General features: G+C 38.1%; 2 protein-coding genes across 4 annotated transcripts; one reads left to right on the top strand and one right to left on the bottom strand.

The window, feature by feature from the left end:
- Positions 1 to 769: 769 nt before the first annotated feature.
- Positions 770 to 14,041, top strand: LOC121255724 (uncharacterized protein At2g33490-like). 3 transcript variants are annotated; one of them, XR_005938848.1, is made up of 12 exons: positions 770 to 1,095; positions 1,648 to 1,720; positions 2,372 to 2,446; positions 8,761 to 8,822; positions 8,904 to 8,972; positions 10,434 to 10,462; positions 10,569 to 10,776; positions 10,866 to 11,126; positions 11,627 to 11,680; positions 12,100 to 13,090; positions 13,190 to 13,281; positions 13,739 to 14,041. XR_005938848.1 is itself a non-coding variant. In XM_041156210.1 (12 exons), exons 1-11 carry the CDS (start codon positions 982 to 984, stop codon positions 13,219 to 13,221), a joined length of 1,968 nt encoding a protein of 655 aa, XP_041012144.1. In that variant the 5' UTR covers positions 770 to 981; the 3' UTR covers positions 13,222 to 13,238; positions 13,739 to 14,041. The 3 variants fall into 3 exon arrangements, 2 of the variants coding, with proteins under 2 accessions (XP_041012144.1, XP_041012145.1); XM_041156210.1 differs by having other exon boundaries at positions 13,190 to 13,238; XM_041156211.1 differs by lacking the exons at positions 770 to 1,095; positions 1,648 to 1,720; positions 2,372 to 2,446; positions 8,761 to 8,822; positions 8,904 to 8,972 and adding an exon at positions 9,505 to 9,985 and having other exon boundaries at positions 13,190 to 13,238.
- Positions 14,042 to 15,605: 1,564 nt separating this feature from the next.
- Positions 15,606 to 18,121, bottom strand: LOC121253824 (leucine-rich repeat protein 1-like). The gene is made up of 8 exons (XM_041153744.1): positions 17,843 to 18,121; positions 17,567 to 17,699; positions 17,221 to 17,292; positions 16,553 to 16,696; positions 16,338 to 16,409; positions 16,167 to 16,238; positions 15,841 to 16,032; positions 15,606 to 15,807 (listed from the first exon to the last, which is right to left on the bottom strand). The coding sequence occupies exons 1-7, from the start codon at positions 17,925 to 17,927 to the stop codon at positions 15,957 to 15,959; spliced, it is 654 nt and encodes a 217-aa protein (XP_041009678.1). The 5' UTR covers positions 17,928 to 18,121; the 3' UTR covers positions 15,606 to 15,807; positions 15,841 to 15,956.
- Between the last annotated feature and the right edge of the window lie 703 nt (positions 18,122 to 18,824).

Genomic DNA, 18,824 nt, shown 5'->3' with positions numbered 1-18,824 from the left:
ATCTGAAAATAAAAATAATATTATAAAATTATATTATTACAATATTTTAACTTTATAATATTTTCTATTTAATATTTTCTCTCTCATTTTTCAAAATTCATAAAATATTCAATACAAACTATCTCATTACTATTAATAAACTATCTTATTATTATTCACAAAATTCTCATATCATGTCATTCCATAAATAATTCCTAAGTTGCGAGTATCTCACGGGAGATCATATATCAGTTTTGGATCGGTTGATATCGATGTCAAAAACTAGAGATTGACAAAGTATCTAATTACAAAATTTTTAAAATAATTTTGTGAAATTTGAAAATCGAAATCTTGAATTACAAAAACATAAATACTTATTTTGTAATTAATTCAATAGTAAATTTTTTAATAGATTTAGGGATTATTTTATGTTTTTTTATTTGTGGATCGTAGGGGCAGGCGAGAAAGAAAATAGCGAGGGAGACTGGTCCCCGTAGAATAGTCAAAACAAAAAAAGAGGGTCAGCTCCACTAATTTTCCGCCAAAAAAAAAAAAAAAAAATATAAATTTACTAAAAGGAAAGAAAAGAAGTGAATTATTTGACCAGACTAGTAGCCAATAAGATTTAAGTAAAAAGTAAAACAAAATTAATTAACTAATTAATTAATTTAGTTAAAAAGAGAAATGTATTGCATTCAAAGTAGTGCTAAGGAATGGGTCGTATTAGCGGTTAATGAAAATTAAGGGATTGTTAGTATAATAATAATTAAAAATCCGAGGAGGTGGTCTTCTCTCTGTTCCTGACGTAACATTTTGAATGGAATTGAAAAGGAAATTCTCATTCCATTTCTAGCTTCTTTCTTCTTCTTCTTCTTTCTCTTCTTCTTCATAGGCTTCCTATTACCAGAAAATTCTCAGGGCTCACGGAGAAATACAGGAATAAGAAAAAGAGAGACGCTTTGATTGAGTGAGTTGTTTTGTCGTTATAGGAATATAGAAGCCATGAAGACTCCGCTCAAAAAGTTGCGAGGGTTCGGACTTCACAAACATGAGCCCAAGGAGCGCAGAGATATTCGGCCTTTGTCAAAATTGGATGAGCTAGCTCAGGCTTCGCTGGTACGCTTTTTCTCATTCTCCTCCTCCTCCTCTCTTGCCCTATATGTTTTGTTTGATTGAAGGGAAACTTAAAAGGAAAATAAAGGAATGAGAGCACGAATCTTGCAGGAGCTACTCATTTTAATTTCTGGACGTCGTCCATTTGCGATTTACTTGGGCATTCTTCTCGTTCCTATCGTTTCTTAGCAGATAAACGTATTTTTAGGGTTCCTCTTTGTACGGGTGTCCAGTCCTGACCGGAAAATTATTTGATTTGATCTTGATGAGCCCTAAATTCTAGGGTTTTACGAACTGCGGATGCGAATTCTTAATTCTTTTTTTTTTTTTTAAATTGAGTAAAAAATTTATTCAAAGTTTGAAACATGGTCGTTTTCAGAGAATATTTTTCTTAAATATTGTTTTACTAAGGCCTACTGTCATTTACAGAACTTGGAAATGCATAGTGTATAAACTGTCTCTCTCAAAATTTTCAGCCGCTAGTTTCTCTGATGATTTGTTGTTTTATTCTTCTCTTAAAGTTGGCTTATAATTTTTAGGGTCCCGTTCTTGTAGGATATGCAAGATATGAGGGACTGCTATGATGGCTTACTTTCCGCAGCTGCGGCGACTGCAAACAGTGCTTACGGTACTTCATTAATTTTTATTTGATTCTCTGATGTGTTTTTTTTTTCCGTGTATCATTGAAAGCAATTGGATCTTTGTTTCCTTCCATGGATTTGGCTCCACAATAATTATAAAATGTATAAGCAAGAGTAGGCAGTGACCATGTTGGTTGGCACTAGAAAGTTGGACAATATTGTTCCAATACATTGCTATGTATTTTCTAAGATGAAATTCTTTGGAGTTTTGCCTAGAACTGATGGTGTTGTGTCAATACAGAACAATACACCCTAATGGCATTTTAGAGCATGGTCTGTTATCAGAGCCTGTGATGGTATCTTGTGATGTTGTATTGAAGTGGCTTGGCACTTCAATAATGCATGTATGAAAGGGCCAGATTTATTTAACTTGTATATTTTTTCTTCTTCCTTGGGGCAGTTAGATATTGTGAACTAGCATATGGTGCTTTCTGGGAATATTTTAGCATGTGTGAGTTGCATGTGTGAGTTGCGTATGTTAAATGATGATGTGACCGGTTCCGGTTCAATGCCACAGAATTTTGAGTTTTGAATTAAAGTTGTAGCACAGTGAAATGTCAATTTTGTCATCTTAAATTTCGAGCTTGTACTCTCGTTTTTTTAGTAGTATTCTTATGTAATTCCATTTTATTCTTCAGAATTCTCAGAGTCATTGCGGGAAATGGGTTCTTGTCTTCTCGAGAAAACTGCGTTGAATGATGACGAAGAAAGTGGTAAAGTGAAGGAAATTTCATAATTCTGCCATTGTTTTTTTTTTTTTTAAATGACATGAAGAACAAATATTATATATATGAATGATAGACATAGTCCTTGTACACAGGAAGTATACATATGAAACTCTTAACTACATTCTAAAAGCGATAAATTAAAGACAGGAATTCCTGAACATTATCCCCATGTAATACAATAGTGGAAAACCAACACATTAGTGTGGAGAAAAAAATTCTTCAACTCGGTCATTGTGCGTTCCTTATCTTCAAAGCAACGCGCATTCATTTCTGTCCAAATACACCACATAATACACAATGGAATCATTTTCCACACTGCTGCCACTTGATGACTACCTTCCATGTTTGGCCAACAACCGAACAAATCCACTACCCTCATAGGCATAACTCAAACAACATTAACCCTTAGAAAGATCTCATCCCACAACACCCTTGTTAGCTCACAATGTAGTAATAGATAGTCCACAAATTCTCCATTCTTTTTGCACATGTAGCACCAATCCAACACTATACATCCTCTCTTCCTCAAGTTTTCTGTGGTCAATATCTTTCCAAGAGCAGCACTCCAAACAAAAAAAGCTACTTTCGAAGGCACACGAGATCTCTAGATATTCTTCCAAGGGAATGGAATAATATCAAGTTGTGTTGTTAAGATGCTATAATACGCCTTAACTGTACATATCTAGTGGTTATTAGACCGCCACTTCAAACTTTCTCGCTGTGCCATAGGAGTCTTCGTGGAATATAGTAAGCTGAAAAATTATAAAACAATAGGTAATTCCCAATTATGGAAATTCCTATTAAAAAGAACATTCCACTGATACTCACCATAAGAGAATAAACACACGTCCGCCACTGAAGTCTTCCTATTAACTGCAATACGGTATAAGGCCAGAAAACCCTTTCCAATGCATGGTCTCCACACCACACATTCCGCCAAAATTTGATACAAATGCCTTCACCAACTACAAAGCGAATTTGATTTACAAAACATGGCCATCCCTTCCTTATGTACTTCCATAAACCCACAACATACCCCCCTCACTTCCTAGAGCACCAATCACCCCAAGCGACACCATATCTAGTATCAACAATATCCTTCCACAATGATCCCCTCTCCAAATGATATTTTCAAAGCCATTTTTCCAATAAAGCTTTATTAAAAGTTCTCAAGTTACACACTCTCAACCCCTCATTCACAACTGAGGCACATGCAGTCTTCCATCTAACTATATGGAATTTCTTCTCCTCCCCCATGCTTCCCCATAAGAACATCCTTAAGAGTTCCATTTTGTTCACCACCCCTACAGGCATAGGAAACAAATATAAAAAATATGTGGGAAAGTTAGTGAGTGTACTCTTGATAAGAGTTAGGTGGCTCTCTTTTGATAAATACATCCGTTTCCAACCAGCCAATCTTTTCTCTATCTTCTCCACTACCCCATTCCATATATCTCTATTCTTGAAAGTTGCTCCCAGTGGGAATCCCTGATATTTCATTGGGAAAAAGGACACCTTACAATCTAGAAGGCTTGCTAAGCTGAGGATATTAGAGACCTCACCCACAGGAACCATCTCAGACTTGCCCAGATTCACCTTTAACCCTGACACTGTTTCAAAGCAAAGTAGCAATGCTCGTAAAGTTTGGATTTGGCTACTAGTTGCTTCACAAAAAACTAACGTGCCATGTGCAAAAAGGTGTGAAATGATAATAGAACCACCAGAATCATTGCCCACCTGAAAACCCGATAAGAAGCCTCCCCCAACAGCAGTCTGCACTATCCTACTTAAAGCCTCCATAACTATAACAAATAGAAGAGGAGATAGAGGATCTCCCTGCCGCAATCTTCACGAACTATAAAGGAAAACCAGCAAGTGTGTTGTTAACCAGAACCGAGCGGTTGAAATACAATGACACATCCATGCAATCCACCTATCCCCAAAGCCACTTCTGTCAAGCAAGTATAAGAGAAATTGCCAATTCACATGATCATATGTCTTCTCCGTGTCAAGCTTGCACAAAACACTTGAACCTCCCTCCCGTAATCAGTAGTCCAAGCACTCATTTGCGATGAGTACTGAATCAAGAATTTGTCTCCTTCGAACAAAAGTGTTCTGGGACTTCAAAATAATATGTTTCAACACTGGGCTAAGCCGGTTAGCAAGCACCTTCAAAATAATCTTATAAACACTACTAACCAGACTTAATAGGCCGAAAGTCTTCAATAAACGAAGCCCCATGTTTTTTGGGAATGAGAGCAATAAAGGTTGCATTAAGGGATTTTTCAACTTTTGGAAATAGTGAAATTCATTGAAAACCTGCATAATATCATCTTTCACCATGTCCAAACAAGTTTGAAAGAAACTCATTGAAAACCCATCCGGCCTCGACGCTTTATCCTTAGCCATGCCAGATATGACCTTATAAATCTCTTCTTCAACAAAAGGTCTCTCCAACACACTCACACTCTGCGAGTCAATTGCCTCTAAATTCAAAGTATCAAGCTTCGGCCTCCAAGTAACCAATTTTGAAAGAAGGGTCTTAGTACTGTACTATATGGTTTTCTAGCTTGGGAGGATAAGATAGCACTTGAGATCCTGATTGAAGTGACTCAATAGCATTGTTACACTGATGTGAATTGGCCACTTTGTGAAAGAACTTCGTACACTTATCACCTTCTTTCAACCAAGAAGCCTTGGATTTTTGACGCCATGAAGTCTCCTCTGACAACAAAACCCTCTACAGGTTTTCCATAACCATGCCCTTCCTCAATAACACTTCCTCCGAATTATCTCCCAAGAACTCAAAGTCTTGCAGTTCCTCCAACAGTGTAACCTTTTGATTGTCAATGTGACCAAAAACCTCCAAATTCCACTTCTTCAAGTCTTGTTTCTGTGCTTTCAACTTGACTGCAAAAATTTAACTAGGGGTACCAATAAACTAATACGAAGACCACCAAGGACGTACCATCTCTACAAATCCATCTGCTGTTAGCCACCTGTTTTCAAACTTGATATATCGGCGCACCCTGTGAATACCCCCACAATCCAAAAGGATAGGAAAATGATCTGAACTGACTTGAGCTAGTCGTTTCTGACTTACTTCAGGATATTTAGCTTCCCACGAAGGAGATACAAGGAATCTGTCCAATCTTGACCAAATCCGTCCATTTGACCAAGTGTACTCTCCCCCAACCAAAGGGAGATCCATGAGGTCCAGATCAAAGATGAACTCATTGAATTCTTCCATAGCCATAGAATGTCGACAATGCCCTGATTGCTCACTAGGAAAGCAAATAGTGTTAAAATCACCCCCATACACTATGGCACATCCCATAGGGAATATATGCCCGCCAACTCCTCCCACAACCCTCTCCTATCCCTATCCACGTTAGGACCATAGGAGCCTGCAAATGCCCATTCCCATCCATCAACCACATTTTTAAAAAGAATCGCAATCGAGAACTCTCCAATACACTCTTCAATCGACTCAATCACTCTTTTGTACCATATAAGTAACACTCCACTTGAGGCTCTCAAAGAGGCCAAATAAGTCCAACCCACATACGAGTCCCCCCATAAACTTCTCACAATTTTCCTATCAATGAATCGGAACTTTGTTTCTTGCAAACACACTACATCACCATTCCACATCTGCAATAACGATTTAATACTAAAGCGTTTATTGCGATCATTGAGCTCCCAAACATTCCATGATAGAATCTTAGGTTTCATAATAAAACTATATTGCCCCTCCCTCTCGATCTATCTCTTCCGCCACTCCCTTCTTTCACATCATTATTAATGGAGCACGTTAAATTTTTAAGTTCCCTATCCCGCTTTGAGGTTGACTTCAAATGGCTATCCTCAAGATCTACGAGGAAAGCCTTAAATTGTTCTTCGTAATCTCCAAACGAAATCCCAATGACAGCTTGAATCTCATCTACTTTCTTGAAAATCCACTTTGACGAACAACTCCCATAATTAGAGCTAGGAAGAAGTGTACACAAAGGAGTTAAAATGGCCCCTTCCTCACCAGTGCTTGCAGGGGTAAAAAAAGCCAATTCCAAGCCACACACTGAATCTGGTTCCCCATTGGCAGGAACAGACAATTTTAGTTCTTCAACTCCATCCCCACACTTATTCTCTTCAAAAGAAACCATCTCCAGTGATAGGGGGTCTATCGGAGACCCCGGTATCGGGATATCAAGCTCCGACACAACTAATTGCACAGGAATCACCGCTGGGCCTCCATCCCCACGCACGGCTGAGTCTGTGCATTTTCCAAAATCAACCCACGAATCGGCGACGAGAACTTACCCAAAAACCCATCCTGTACCGGTGAGACTAAACACGCAGGAGCCTCATCTGGGCCTTCGACCACCACCCACGACTGAGTCTGTGCACTCCCCAACAGCAACCCACTTGACGACGACGGGAGATCAACCCTCACGGTCTCAGCCACTACAATCTCCTCTGCCATCTCGCCGTCCTCCAAATCTACCTGCCGGAATGACTCTACTGGCTCACCATAGTGCTCGATCGCGATCGATGGTTCTTTCTGTGCCGGTGGGGAGACCGGCGAGGCACTTACCGGCGCCAACGAAAGCTGACTTGGCACCTAGGCTGAAATCTCGGTCACTAGCTGCTTTGCCCGCCAGCTTTTCCTTTGGCCTACGGCTTGGCCCAAAGCTGAGCCCATCTCCATCCCTGTCGAGCCTTTTCCAAAACACAGCCCATCTCTATCCCCGCCCAAAACAAGGCCCATCTCTATCCCTGAATCATTGCCCAAGCCCCTCCCTTCAATACAACCCGTATCACGGCCCATATCCAACCTCAACACCTCCTTACCTTTAACGCAACGTTTTAGCCAATTTATTTCCTCTAATAAATTCCCAACTTTTTTCTCCATTTTACCCAACACCCTTAAAATGTTTTCCTAATTTGGCCCAACAGTACACTGCCATCATCGCCTCGTCTATGCACGATCTTTGTACTGACCACGCCTGGCATCACAACACTCACGGCTCGAGCCTGACCCTTTTGTGTTTGGAGCACTTCTCTGTACAATTGCACACCAACTGTCGTCAACGGAGGAGCACCACCATCACCCCTAACCATCTTCGGGTTTCCTGCCTGAACAACACTAACCACTCTGTTTCTCACACTCGAAACAGAGGAAGGAGGATTGAGCTCCTTCAATGTATCTCCAAAGTTCCTCCACCCCTCCCCCTTCCTTCCTTCCGGCACCACTAGCATACCTCTCTTCTTTTCATGCCCGAATTTTGAAATGAAGATAAAACAACTATTGTTATTACATCCCCTCCTCACTATTAACACATTATTTCCTTTTCTACGAGTTCTCAGGAACTCTGAAGAGCCCAATGAAGCTGCACATTCCCTTACCATGGAACCCAACCATCCCTGGGTTTCATGATCCAAAGAAATGTATTTCACCACACGGCGATTGCTCTCTGTGATTCTCCACCACCTATCATTCTCCTTTCTGAACTCAAAAACCTTCTGATCAATAACAACCTCTCTGCACAGCCCATCCAAGCCAACCAACACGGTAACTCAGGCAGGACTAATACACTAATCTCCACAATGAGATGTTTCCATTAAGAATTAATCATTTGGATAATGAGTTCCAATTGGCAACAAACCGTAAGTGTCTTCATTGCCCTTAAACTTACATTAAACTTAGAGGATCAAATCTTGTCATCCCGAGTATTTTTAGCGTTTGGAACTTCTTTGTATGTTGATTTGTTGTCATGAACCATAGCTTTGGCATCTGAGTCTCATATAATGTATTCTTTTTTCTTTTGCCGGACAAAAGTTGAAACTATGTCTTACCCAGACCCACATCAACTTTCAGGAAAGATTTAAATCTTGCTTTTAGACTTTGTTTCAGTCTTAAGTTCTGTCAAAAACAAAAAAAACAAAAAACAAAAATTGACGTTCAGCAACTCTAGCCTATGGGACATACATAAGTAATCACAGTGCTGGTCATTATATTTCCTTTATGTTTCTTTCTGAAAAAGTGTGGGGCAACTGGCAAGCAATATCTCGACTGTTGTATTTGTTTTTTTTTTCCCAAATCTAAGTATCCTAATAGGATTGCTATGTTTACATTAAGATTTTGATGAAGTTGACTTGTACTATCATGCGTAGTTAATTCTAATTCAAATCAGTTATATCACTTGAACATTAATTTGTTTGTAAGGAATGCACATCATTACAGTGTGGTTGTTTCATCAGTAGATAAATAATCTTTAGTTGTTTTTGTTCTTGTGCAGGCAAAGTTCTGCTAATGCTAGGAAAAGTACAGTTTGACCTGCAGAAACATATTGATAGCTATGTGAGTACTTATACTTGTGTATAAATATTTAGGAAACTCCTCCTTACTATTGGTACTGAGTTTTTGTTTTGCATATTTCAGCGTGCTCATATATTTCAGACAATCACAAGCCCATCAGAGTCTCTTCTTAACGAACTTCGAACAGTTGAGGTTTGTTGATTTGGTTTTTTAAAATTTATCAGCTTATGACAAGTTTAATATGGTTCATGTGCTGTGCATAATGTATGCATGATCTAATTTCATCCTAGATAATTGGTTAAACTTTTGTTTTTGTTTTTGGTTTTTTCCTACCCCTTCTCGATCATCTGTTTAGTTATCGGGCCTCTATTTCTGAAGATACATAGCATCTTGCTGTGATTGTTCATATTCATTTAGCTCATGCTGTTATTTTAGGGGTTGTTTGGAAATAATTTTCTTCTCATCTCATCTCATCCCATCTTATTTTCTTCCCAAACATCACTCAAACACAAATACTTTCAAACTAATCATTACAACTTTTCCAAACTAATCATTACACTTTCACAAACTTCCAAACAAAACACAAAAAATAATTCAAGTTTTTTAAATCCCAAAACAAAAATAATATTAAAAAATTATATTCTAACAATATTTTAACTTTATAATATTTTTTATTCAACTATTTATCTCTCTTTTCCCAAAACCCAATAAATATTCGACTCAAACTATCTCACTACTATTCACAAAATTATCATCTTATCTCATTCCCCAAGCATCCCTTAGTCTGGAAATAAGAATGGAGACAGATAAAAATGCTGAAGCTTGAAGATTGACCGGAAGATTTCAGAGAGAACCAAGGAGGGAAGGAAACAGAGTCGGAAGCTCCCTTCTTAACTAGCAAGTGGCAACTCAATTATTGGCTCTTTTAGTCTCTCCTTTAACAGAAGAAAATAAAAACCCAGGGAAAGCAGCTCAAGCTTGAAGGAAAACGCAATGGCTGGTCTGGCATAGCAGGAACAGGAAGCTAGGGTCTCTTAGTCTTAATTTGTAAACAAGTAGACAGAAATTCATGGGAGCTCAACCAACTGATCGAAAAGTTGGGATCTACCATCATTTGAATTGTGTCATGAAGAGGACCTTGTGCTATTATGGAGTTTCATGTTGGCAGAAAGATGAGAGGAAATTGTCAATGCTCTGTACTACTGGCACCTGTCCTGCTATCCATTCCTAATTGAACTAAACCAACCTATGGACCTTTTCTTGGACAGATAGAAAATGCTTTAAAAAGCCACAGAAAACCTTGGGAAAATTCAGGTGCTTCTGACATTGTGAAGGCTTACTGTCGAAATTTTCTTTCAAGCCTTTTTTAAAGATCTAAATGTGCAATTTGGAATTTAATTGCCTGATACGCAATTGTTAGACTAATCTAATTTAAAATCTCTGTTCATTGTTGTTTCGATTCCCTTTATTAAATTTCTGTTGTTAATTATTGCCCTCTTCTCTGGAATGATTGTTTGGGCCAAATGCATGGCTGTTTATGGGTAGAATTTTGGCATTGTCATTATTGCTTCTATGTACTGATCAATTTCTTCATTGTATTTAATTAGCCATATAAAATAACAGTCAATGACGTTTTTCCTTTTATGTTGTCAGGAGATGAAGCGCCAATGTGACGAGAAAAGGTTTAAAACTTTATAATCTCTCTCTCTCTCTCTCTCTCTCTCTCTCTATACCTGCATATATAAAATATGGGATTAATGTCTTCTCATTTTGGGACGTGATCTACAGAGATGTATATGAGTATATGATAACCAGACACAGAGAAAAGGGGCAATCAAGAAGTGGAAAAGGGGAGATTTTTTCCATGCAGCAGCTAGAAACTGCTCGTGATGAATATGATGAAGAAGCAGCCTTTTATGTATTCCGGTCAAAATCTCTGAAGCAAGGACAATCCCGAAGTCTTCTTACACAGGCAGCTCGTCACCATGCTGCTCAGGTTTTCTTTCTCTTCTTCTTTAACAACTTCATCATCAAACATCATCATTCTTCTTGTTTCATGATGCTCTCTCTTCTGCTTGCAAACAGTTGTGCTTCTTCAAGAAGGCTGTTAAATCTCTTGAGTCAGTAGAACCCCATGTGAAATTGGTAACTGAACATCAGCATATTGATTACCAGTTCAGTGGACTTAATGATGGGGATGAAGCTGGTGACGACGATGACGATGACAGCAATTATGATGATGATGACGATGACGATGATGATGCCTATGATGATGGAGAATTGAGTTTTGATTATGGACAAAATGACCCAGAGCGTGATGTTTCTACACCACGGAAGTCAATGGAGGTAACACTTTATGTTTGTCAGCTTCTGGTTGAGAAATAATAAACCAGATATCTCTTTCCCTTTCAAAATGAATTTATAGTGCAGACAAAATAAGTTAAGGTAATCAAGTATGTATATAAAATTATATGGGCTCATAACATTCACATGATGCACACATATTTATTTATATACACGCATGTCCTAACTCATGATAGCTTCAACAGTTCAACTTCTTGGATATGATGCAGATATGCTTTTATGCTCTGTAATGATTCTTAAAATCATGTGTTATCACAGTGAGGATAATGGCATTCTTTTGTGAACTTGTTTTGTAAAAATTGGTGGATAAAAGAAGAATTTGACATTTTTTTTTTCTATTCAGTGCTGACATTATAAATAAAACAGGTAGTGACCGTATAGAGACCACACTGTTGGTTGTCTTCTGTTTTCAAATTTCTGAAACATTATCTTGATGTAAATATGTTATTATGTCTTGACTTCTTATATAACGTTTAATGCAGCTGGATCATGTGGACATTACATTTCCCCAGGTTGCAACTGTGGAAGCCGTCAAGGTGAAGAGCATTTTCTGTTATTAATTCACTTGTTCATAGTGGACAGGATTTGTATAACAATTTAGTCAAAACTTTTAAAAAGTTGCAACATGGCTTTCTGCCAACAATCCTATATGATCAAACTGACGACAAAAGTATACATGCATAGACTTGTCATGTGTATATAATCAGATCATGTATATCGAAGTTATGAATTTGGATTTTACTATCATTTTCTTAAATCATCGGTCATTGAATTGGAATCGAGTTTAGACAAAGCACAATGCATGTAGAATAAATTCTATATCCCAATAAAGCAACTGCAGAACCTGGACTGTTTATTACATTTATTTTCAATCTAAAATATATGGTCTTCAAGATGCAGAAAACATCAATATTGTAGCTTCTGAGTGTATGCCTCCCTTTCATAATATTTGCAGGAAAATCTGGGTAGGCTCCACAATAATTCTTTTGCCTATAGGGCTAGGCCGGGCAGCCAATCGGCCCCACTTTTTGCTGAGAATAAATTTGATTCCACTGAAAAAATAAGACAGATTCGACAGTCATCAACACGCAAGTTGCAAACTTATGTCCTACCCACTCCGGTTGATATGAAGAGTTCAATTTCTGCTGGATCAGGTAATCCAATGCTTCACAAAACACAGACTACTCCAAGTGGGCGTACAAGGAATTGGCATTCATCCCCATTGGATCCCAAAAGGTTAGAAAAAGTTTTGGTAGATGAGAAACTCTCCAGACCCACCAATGTAAATGCTCATGCTGTACTTGAGAGAAACAACACTGCAGCCACACGCTTGCCCCCTCCATCTGATGGGCTCTTGCTTTCACATCAGTATACACTTTCTGCTTCTGATTCAAAAAAACTCAAAATACATGCTTTTTCTGGTCCATTGACGAGTAAGCCATGGCCTACAAAGCTGGTCTCAGTGGAAGGTCCCCATTTGTATTCGGGACCTCTTCTTCAAACATCTCAACTTCCATATACTTCTCCAAAAGCATCTCCAACTACTTCCCCTACCTTTATGTCCTCACCTAAAATAAGTGAGCTTCATGAACTTCCTAGGCCTCCTGCAAGTTCAACCTCCAAGTCTTCAAGACCTGAGGGTTTGGCTGGTCATTCAGCCCCCTTGGGGTCCAGGGATCAAGTGCTTTCTCTCATAAATAAGTCCGTTGTCTCAAATGTAGCGTCTCCACTGCCAAGACCTCCACTAATTATTTCTCGTAGTTTCTCCATACCCTCAAGTAGTCCTAGTGTGGCAACTTCCTATGCATTGAAGCCCCTGAAAAATCGTCACAGCATGGAGATAGCTGAAGGTGTCGATTCGCCCCCTTTGACACCAATTGACCTTTCACGCAACCGGCCATCATCAGCTGCTTCTGAGACTGTCATTCGCGTTGTTCAAATTAGAGGTAATTTGAAACCTGTACTTTTTTGTCTTTTATTCAAATAGAGGCTTTACAGGCTTTAATAATCTGAATATGTTTCATGTCTGGAAATACACCTTCTAGGGACTCATATGAATTCACTGGCGACACCGTAATTGATGGACCTGTTCAGGTAAGCACCTGTTCACACTCGAAATCTGGCTTTTTGTTGGCAGGTAATTAATTTGTTAAAAAAAGAAGCACCATGTCGCTTATACATATCAACAACCAACTCAAAACAACGCAACTTGTACCCAAGTCTCATTTTTCAGGAAAAGAACAAACAAAAATTAGTACACAAGTCCTATTTGTTTCACTTAACCCAGCTTTGATGTAACGGCCCTAGGAAGAGCCTAACTAAGCCATATCTGAACCTCATTTTGGAAACTCAAATGCTTTAATGATTCACAAGGACAGTTTTTTTTTAGCTCTTCATTTGGTGGGGTGGGGTGGGGTTTCTCATGAAGTTACTCCCGTTTGAATTTCAAATAGAATACTACAACTTTGGTTAGTTACCAGGTGTATTTTCAAATATTGACATATTATTGGTGCGTATCTAGTCGTTTTTCCACCCGGTGTGGGTGTGTAGCTAGCAATCTTCCGTTTTTAACCGTTTGTTAAATTTGGACACAGGTGCATGCGGATTGATTATATTCATATTCAGTGCCAATTTTGTTTTCGATTTGGCAATCCAAAAACTCGTTGGGGGTGACATTGCTTCTCACCATTTCGTACAGCTGCAGATCTGTAAATTAGTCATTTTTGTATAATTTTTTGTTTTATTTTATTTTATCTATTATATTAGCCAATTAATTTTACTTTAATGGGCACCCGGCATGGATTAATTGAATAAATGCCAAAGTGTTCCATCATTTTTGGGGAATTTGTGTTTTCTTCTAGCACTTAATTGCTCTCTTCTTTTTTACTTTCGTACAATCCACGTTGGCTGCCTCTATATCTCGACCCCTGGCTTTCAACGTGGAGCAATCTTTTTTTCTAGTTGATTTGTTTGAACAGGAGGAATCAATCGACAGCTCTCGCCCCAACTTGAATCTAGGATTTTGATCTTGAATCATTTGAAATCGAAGAGCTGATGTTGTTTCAGAAAAGCTCCAACGGATGGATAAATTAAGACTAGTACTACTAAAAGTCCTTTTCTGGTTGTCGCATGAGATTTCTATCTCTTCCCCCACATTGCATAAATTCTTGTGGTATTTGGCAACCAATTATCCTAAATGTTGTTTAGAAACTTGATATTATCAGACGATAAAAGGCATATTGACTCCCTCCAAGCAAGAGAAATTCAAATTTCAAAAACTTTTCTTCACTCGCTCTACGAACCAGTCATGACTTCACCTATGCAACCTCCTACTGTATTCACAATCGCCCTTTTGTCATGGAATCTGACTCAACCCTTCCTCAGTCGCTTTCCTCTCCCCGTTTTCCCAACTTTAAAAGTGCTCCATTTAATGAATTCCAACTCATTTCCCAACTACTTTGGATCTATTCATATCCCACTTTGTGTCACAGTCCATGAATGGAATACATGGCCATGGTTCAGGTTGGGTCTATTGATTTACTTCTTTCCCTTTATATTATGTAAAGAAGTGGGCCATAGAGTAGCTAGGCCGTTAGCTTGTTATTTCCTTTTATCCAGTCCGTTAGTTGTTAATTTGGGGTCATGTTTTACCTAGGTTAAGGCCTTTTTCAGATGTTTGGCAAAACTTTTGCATATATGCTCACTGTAGCTACTGAGAATGGGTTATCAGAAAGTTAATGCAAATGTTACTTCTTCTTCTCTTATCATCTTCTTCTTTTTTCAATAGAGGGGCTCCCCTCGAAGTGAGTAATTTTCTTGTATATTTTCTAGTCATCCAAACACCTATCAGGTGTGTTACACTTTGACAACTCCTACTTGCCCCCCCCCCCCCCCCCCCGATCAGGATTTTGAGAGTTTAAACTTGATGGTGGCAACTGAGAATTGGGTCGTTTCCTATAGTTTTGTGGTCGCTGAACCAAAAAAATGGTTGCACAAATTACAATAGTTTTGGTAGTAGTGATCTACAGATAATTCTTATATATTTATGTTGGGTTATTATCCTCATTTTACGTTAAAACAAGCGCAATAAAAAGGAAAAATCTATCTAAGATTCAAGAATCTGCTTCTACCATTAACGTTCAGCAAAATTGGCTGTTGTATCTTGGATCCCTGTTTAGAGAATTTGTTCATTGAACTTTAAGGCAAAACTATGGAAGTTGAAAGATCGACTTCAAAGAAGCGGATCAGAGTAACCCAGACCACAAGTTATCCAAGAAGGAATAAATTAGTGGATAATCACTTTAAAAAAAGATGATTCGCTAAAAGCTGACCAACTTTGTCAGTTAGTTGGCCTCATCATTCCGAAAGCTAGTTAGCGCTGTCTCCTTTAGACCATATATCCTGATTATCATTTGTATAATTAAGTTCCGATAATACGTAATTAATAATAAGAATACACTGTTTGGAGCATCGATCAGAATCCTCCAAGCTTTATTTCTATGTATATGTATATATAGAGTACAAAAACATCCACAAAAACCACCTTCGATCTATAGCTCCAAGAAAGGAGTAGAATTACTACTAGAACATGTCCTGATTTACATCGTCAAAATGGAAAAATGGGTAGTTGAGGAAGCTTGAAATTGAATATCAGTACTATTATACATACATATATATATATATATATATATATATATATATATATATATATATAAGTGAAACATAAGAAGATCTAGCTCTTCGTTATAAAGAGACATTAGACAAAAAGGAATTAGCAATTTAGCAAATGCATATTATTTGTCTCTTGACTCGTTAGCAGCTTCCTCCCACATCGTATCTCACAAATCCCATCAGTTCTGGTCCTTCAAGTCTTGGATTGTTCTTGAAACTGCATCCAAACAACCAACAAAAAAAAAAAAAAAAAAAAACTCTTGAGAAAATTTAGAACTTCAAGAGCTTGAAAATTTAGAGCTCTCGTTCCTGAAAGCTAGATATGTATTGTAAGTAGATGATCACAGTTACCTTTCCTCCGAGAACTTAGAAAACGAACCCGAGGTTGGGAATGAACCACACAAATCGTTGTGAGACACGTCACTACACGAATCGTATCAAGTTAATTAATTAAGGGAAAAAGGATTAAACGAAGAGAGAAAAAGGGTACTTAATGGCATATATTTTACATGGAGAACATACAGGATCTTGAGGTTTCCAAGTTTAGTGAGTTCCCTCGGTATTCTCCCAGTCAGATTATTGCTGTTCAATCGCCTGCATGCATGGATATTACGTGAACCACTGATCACCAAAGAAGTTCGTCTTTAAATGCAAATTAACTATAATTATGGTTGGTACCACAGAAGTAGTGGGCCAACCTGCATAATTATTAATCAGACGGCAGGAAAAATGCTTACAGGAATTTCAGATTGGAGAGCTTAGAGAGGGAGGCAGGGATGCATCCAGTGAGGTTATTGTGATAAAGATCCAAGCTAACAAGGCTCTTCAGTCCTCCAAGTTCCTCTGGTATGGAACCCACCAAGTTGTTCATGTACAATTCCCTGCATGACAGCGATCGAACAAATCAAAAATTTACACAAGGCTAATTGCCTCATCATATATAATCTACCACAGTGAATTTAACACCAAATCCATTAGGGTTTCCTAATCCAACGGGGTACGTACGTGATGGGGCTATTATATATATATATATATATATATATATATATTTATATATATCTTGGCTGGCTGGTACGGTAGGGTAGGTGACATCGATAAATGCTTTTCCGCAGCTGATCTGTATTTGCATACAAACTAGTACGTATCATGCCAGGTCTTCCAAGCCTGTTCTAGATCTGCATTCGGTCATTTTGATTGCGTCTACCATCAATTAATCAACCTCACTCAATACAAAAGATGTCTGTGCATAGTTTACTTTTTTTGTTTGACTGATGTTGCCAAGGGAACCTTCACCAGCCATTAATCGCTGTCACTTCCCCACCTTTTTTTTTTAATTTTTTACTGCGAGTATTTTATAGATGGTAAAAAATTGGAGGACATTATTATTAATTGTAGTAGTACTTACAGATACTGAAGACGCTTAAGCTTCCCCAACTCTGGAACCAGGTTGCCCGACAGCTTCGCGTTTCCGAGGTCACTGAACAAAGATTATATATACCGATCGACTTACTATATAGATAAAGATTACATACAACAAATTAAGAGATCTTTTTAAACACTGCGTTTAAAGTAAGATGAAATTTCCATTTCTTAGTTCCCTTATATTGGCATAGAAAATTACGATCTCTCCGCAAAAACTTGAGAGATTATTACGGTTTGAAGTTTGAACTCAAAAGTAACTGATCAAAACTGACGTTATAAAAAGGGAAGGAAATAGAAAAAGCAGTAAGCCAAGGGAAAAAGTGATTTACAGTCGGGTAACCCGATTATCACCGTCGCAAGTAACGTGGAACCAAGTGCAGGGATCCACTAAGGTCGGATCCCAGCTCGCCATAACACCATTTGGATCCTTCACAGCTCTCCTCAATGCGTACAGAGCGTCCCCTGTTGATTTTTAATCCATAAAAACCATTTAGAATATTATAGCAGAAAGAGAAGTACTCATGTATCAAATATCAGTAATTACATGATATATATATATATATATTTATATATATATATATAAAGATTTAAGATTATTTTTGTACCTTCTAAGTTTGCCTTTGTAAGCGCTGAAAGGCTCAATAAAAGAATAAAAGCAGGAAGAAAATGAAACATAGCCCAGATCCTCATTAGCAAATCTTGAAGGCTTGGTGTTATTACAACTTGAGAACCTCAAAAAAGAAGTTCAAAGTCGAGATGCTTTTGAATACTGCGTGTGCGTGCGAGCGAGAGAGAGAGCGAGAGCGAGAGCGAGAGAGGGAGAGGAGTTGCCTCTTCTGCCAAGCAAGGAACTGGAAGCAAGGAATCTGAACTTTGTTGGGAGACTTTATAGAGCCCATAAAAAAGGACTGCTAGTTGTGTAGCCAAACCAAAACAATGATTCCAATTTTCATTTCCTTTATTTTTATTCTTTGTACACTATATACATATATTTTCTTTTCTTTTTCCTTGGGTAAAGTTGAATTCATACAACGAGGGGGGAGGGAGGGGTTTGTTTTATATTACATGTCCGTAGAAGAAAATGCTATGCAACAAAATATTTATTTGTTCATTAGTCCTTGATGTGACAGATGAGAGTGGCGCAGGAGTATATCAAAATACACATTATGTGTATATATAGTGGATACATTGATGAACTGATGTAACTTTCACATTCATTTTCTGCTGCCTCCATCAACCCATCTTTCATCTTTTCGTTGCCCGGCTCAGCCGCGCGGAGCTAGCTAGCTAGAGAGATTCTTCCTCGATGCCCACAAAAAAGATATAAATAAATAAATACTTGCCTGATGAATTTTTTTGAAACTTAAAAATTTTACAGGCCAGTGCATGCATTTGAAGTTTCTATTTATAATTGACTAGAAAACGAGGGCAACAAGTATTTTTATAAACTTTTAGACAAATGAGCTTAGTTTTAGGTGATATCTTGGACGTTCAACGTTCAAACTGGCTAACAATCTCTGTGATTAACACATCTTACGAGTCCTCCTGGATCAGATAGTCCAGCTCGCTTGTCTTTATATTTTAACT

Source organism: Juglans microcarpa x Juglans regia, chromosome 3D, assembly GCF_004785595.1.
Source record: "Juglans microcarpa x Juglans regia isolate MS1-56 chromosome 3D, Jm3101_v1.0, whole genome shotgun sequence".
NCBI classification, from domain to species: Eukaryota; Viridiplantae; Streptophyta; class Magnoliopsida; order Fagales; family Juglandaceae; genus Juglans; species Juglans microcarpa x Juglans regia.
Note: the sequence above shows the minus strand (reverse complement) of the source record. Positions and strands in the feature narration are given on the sequence as shown.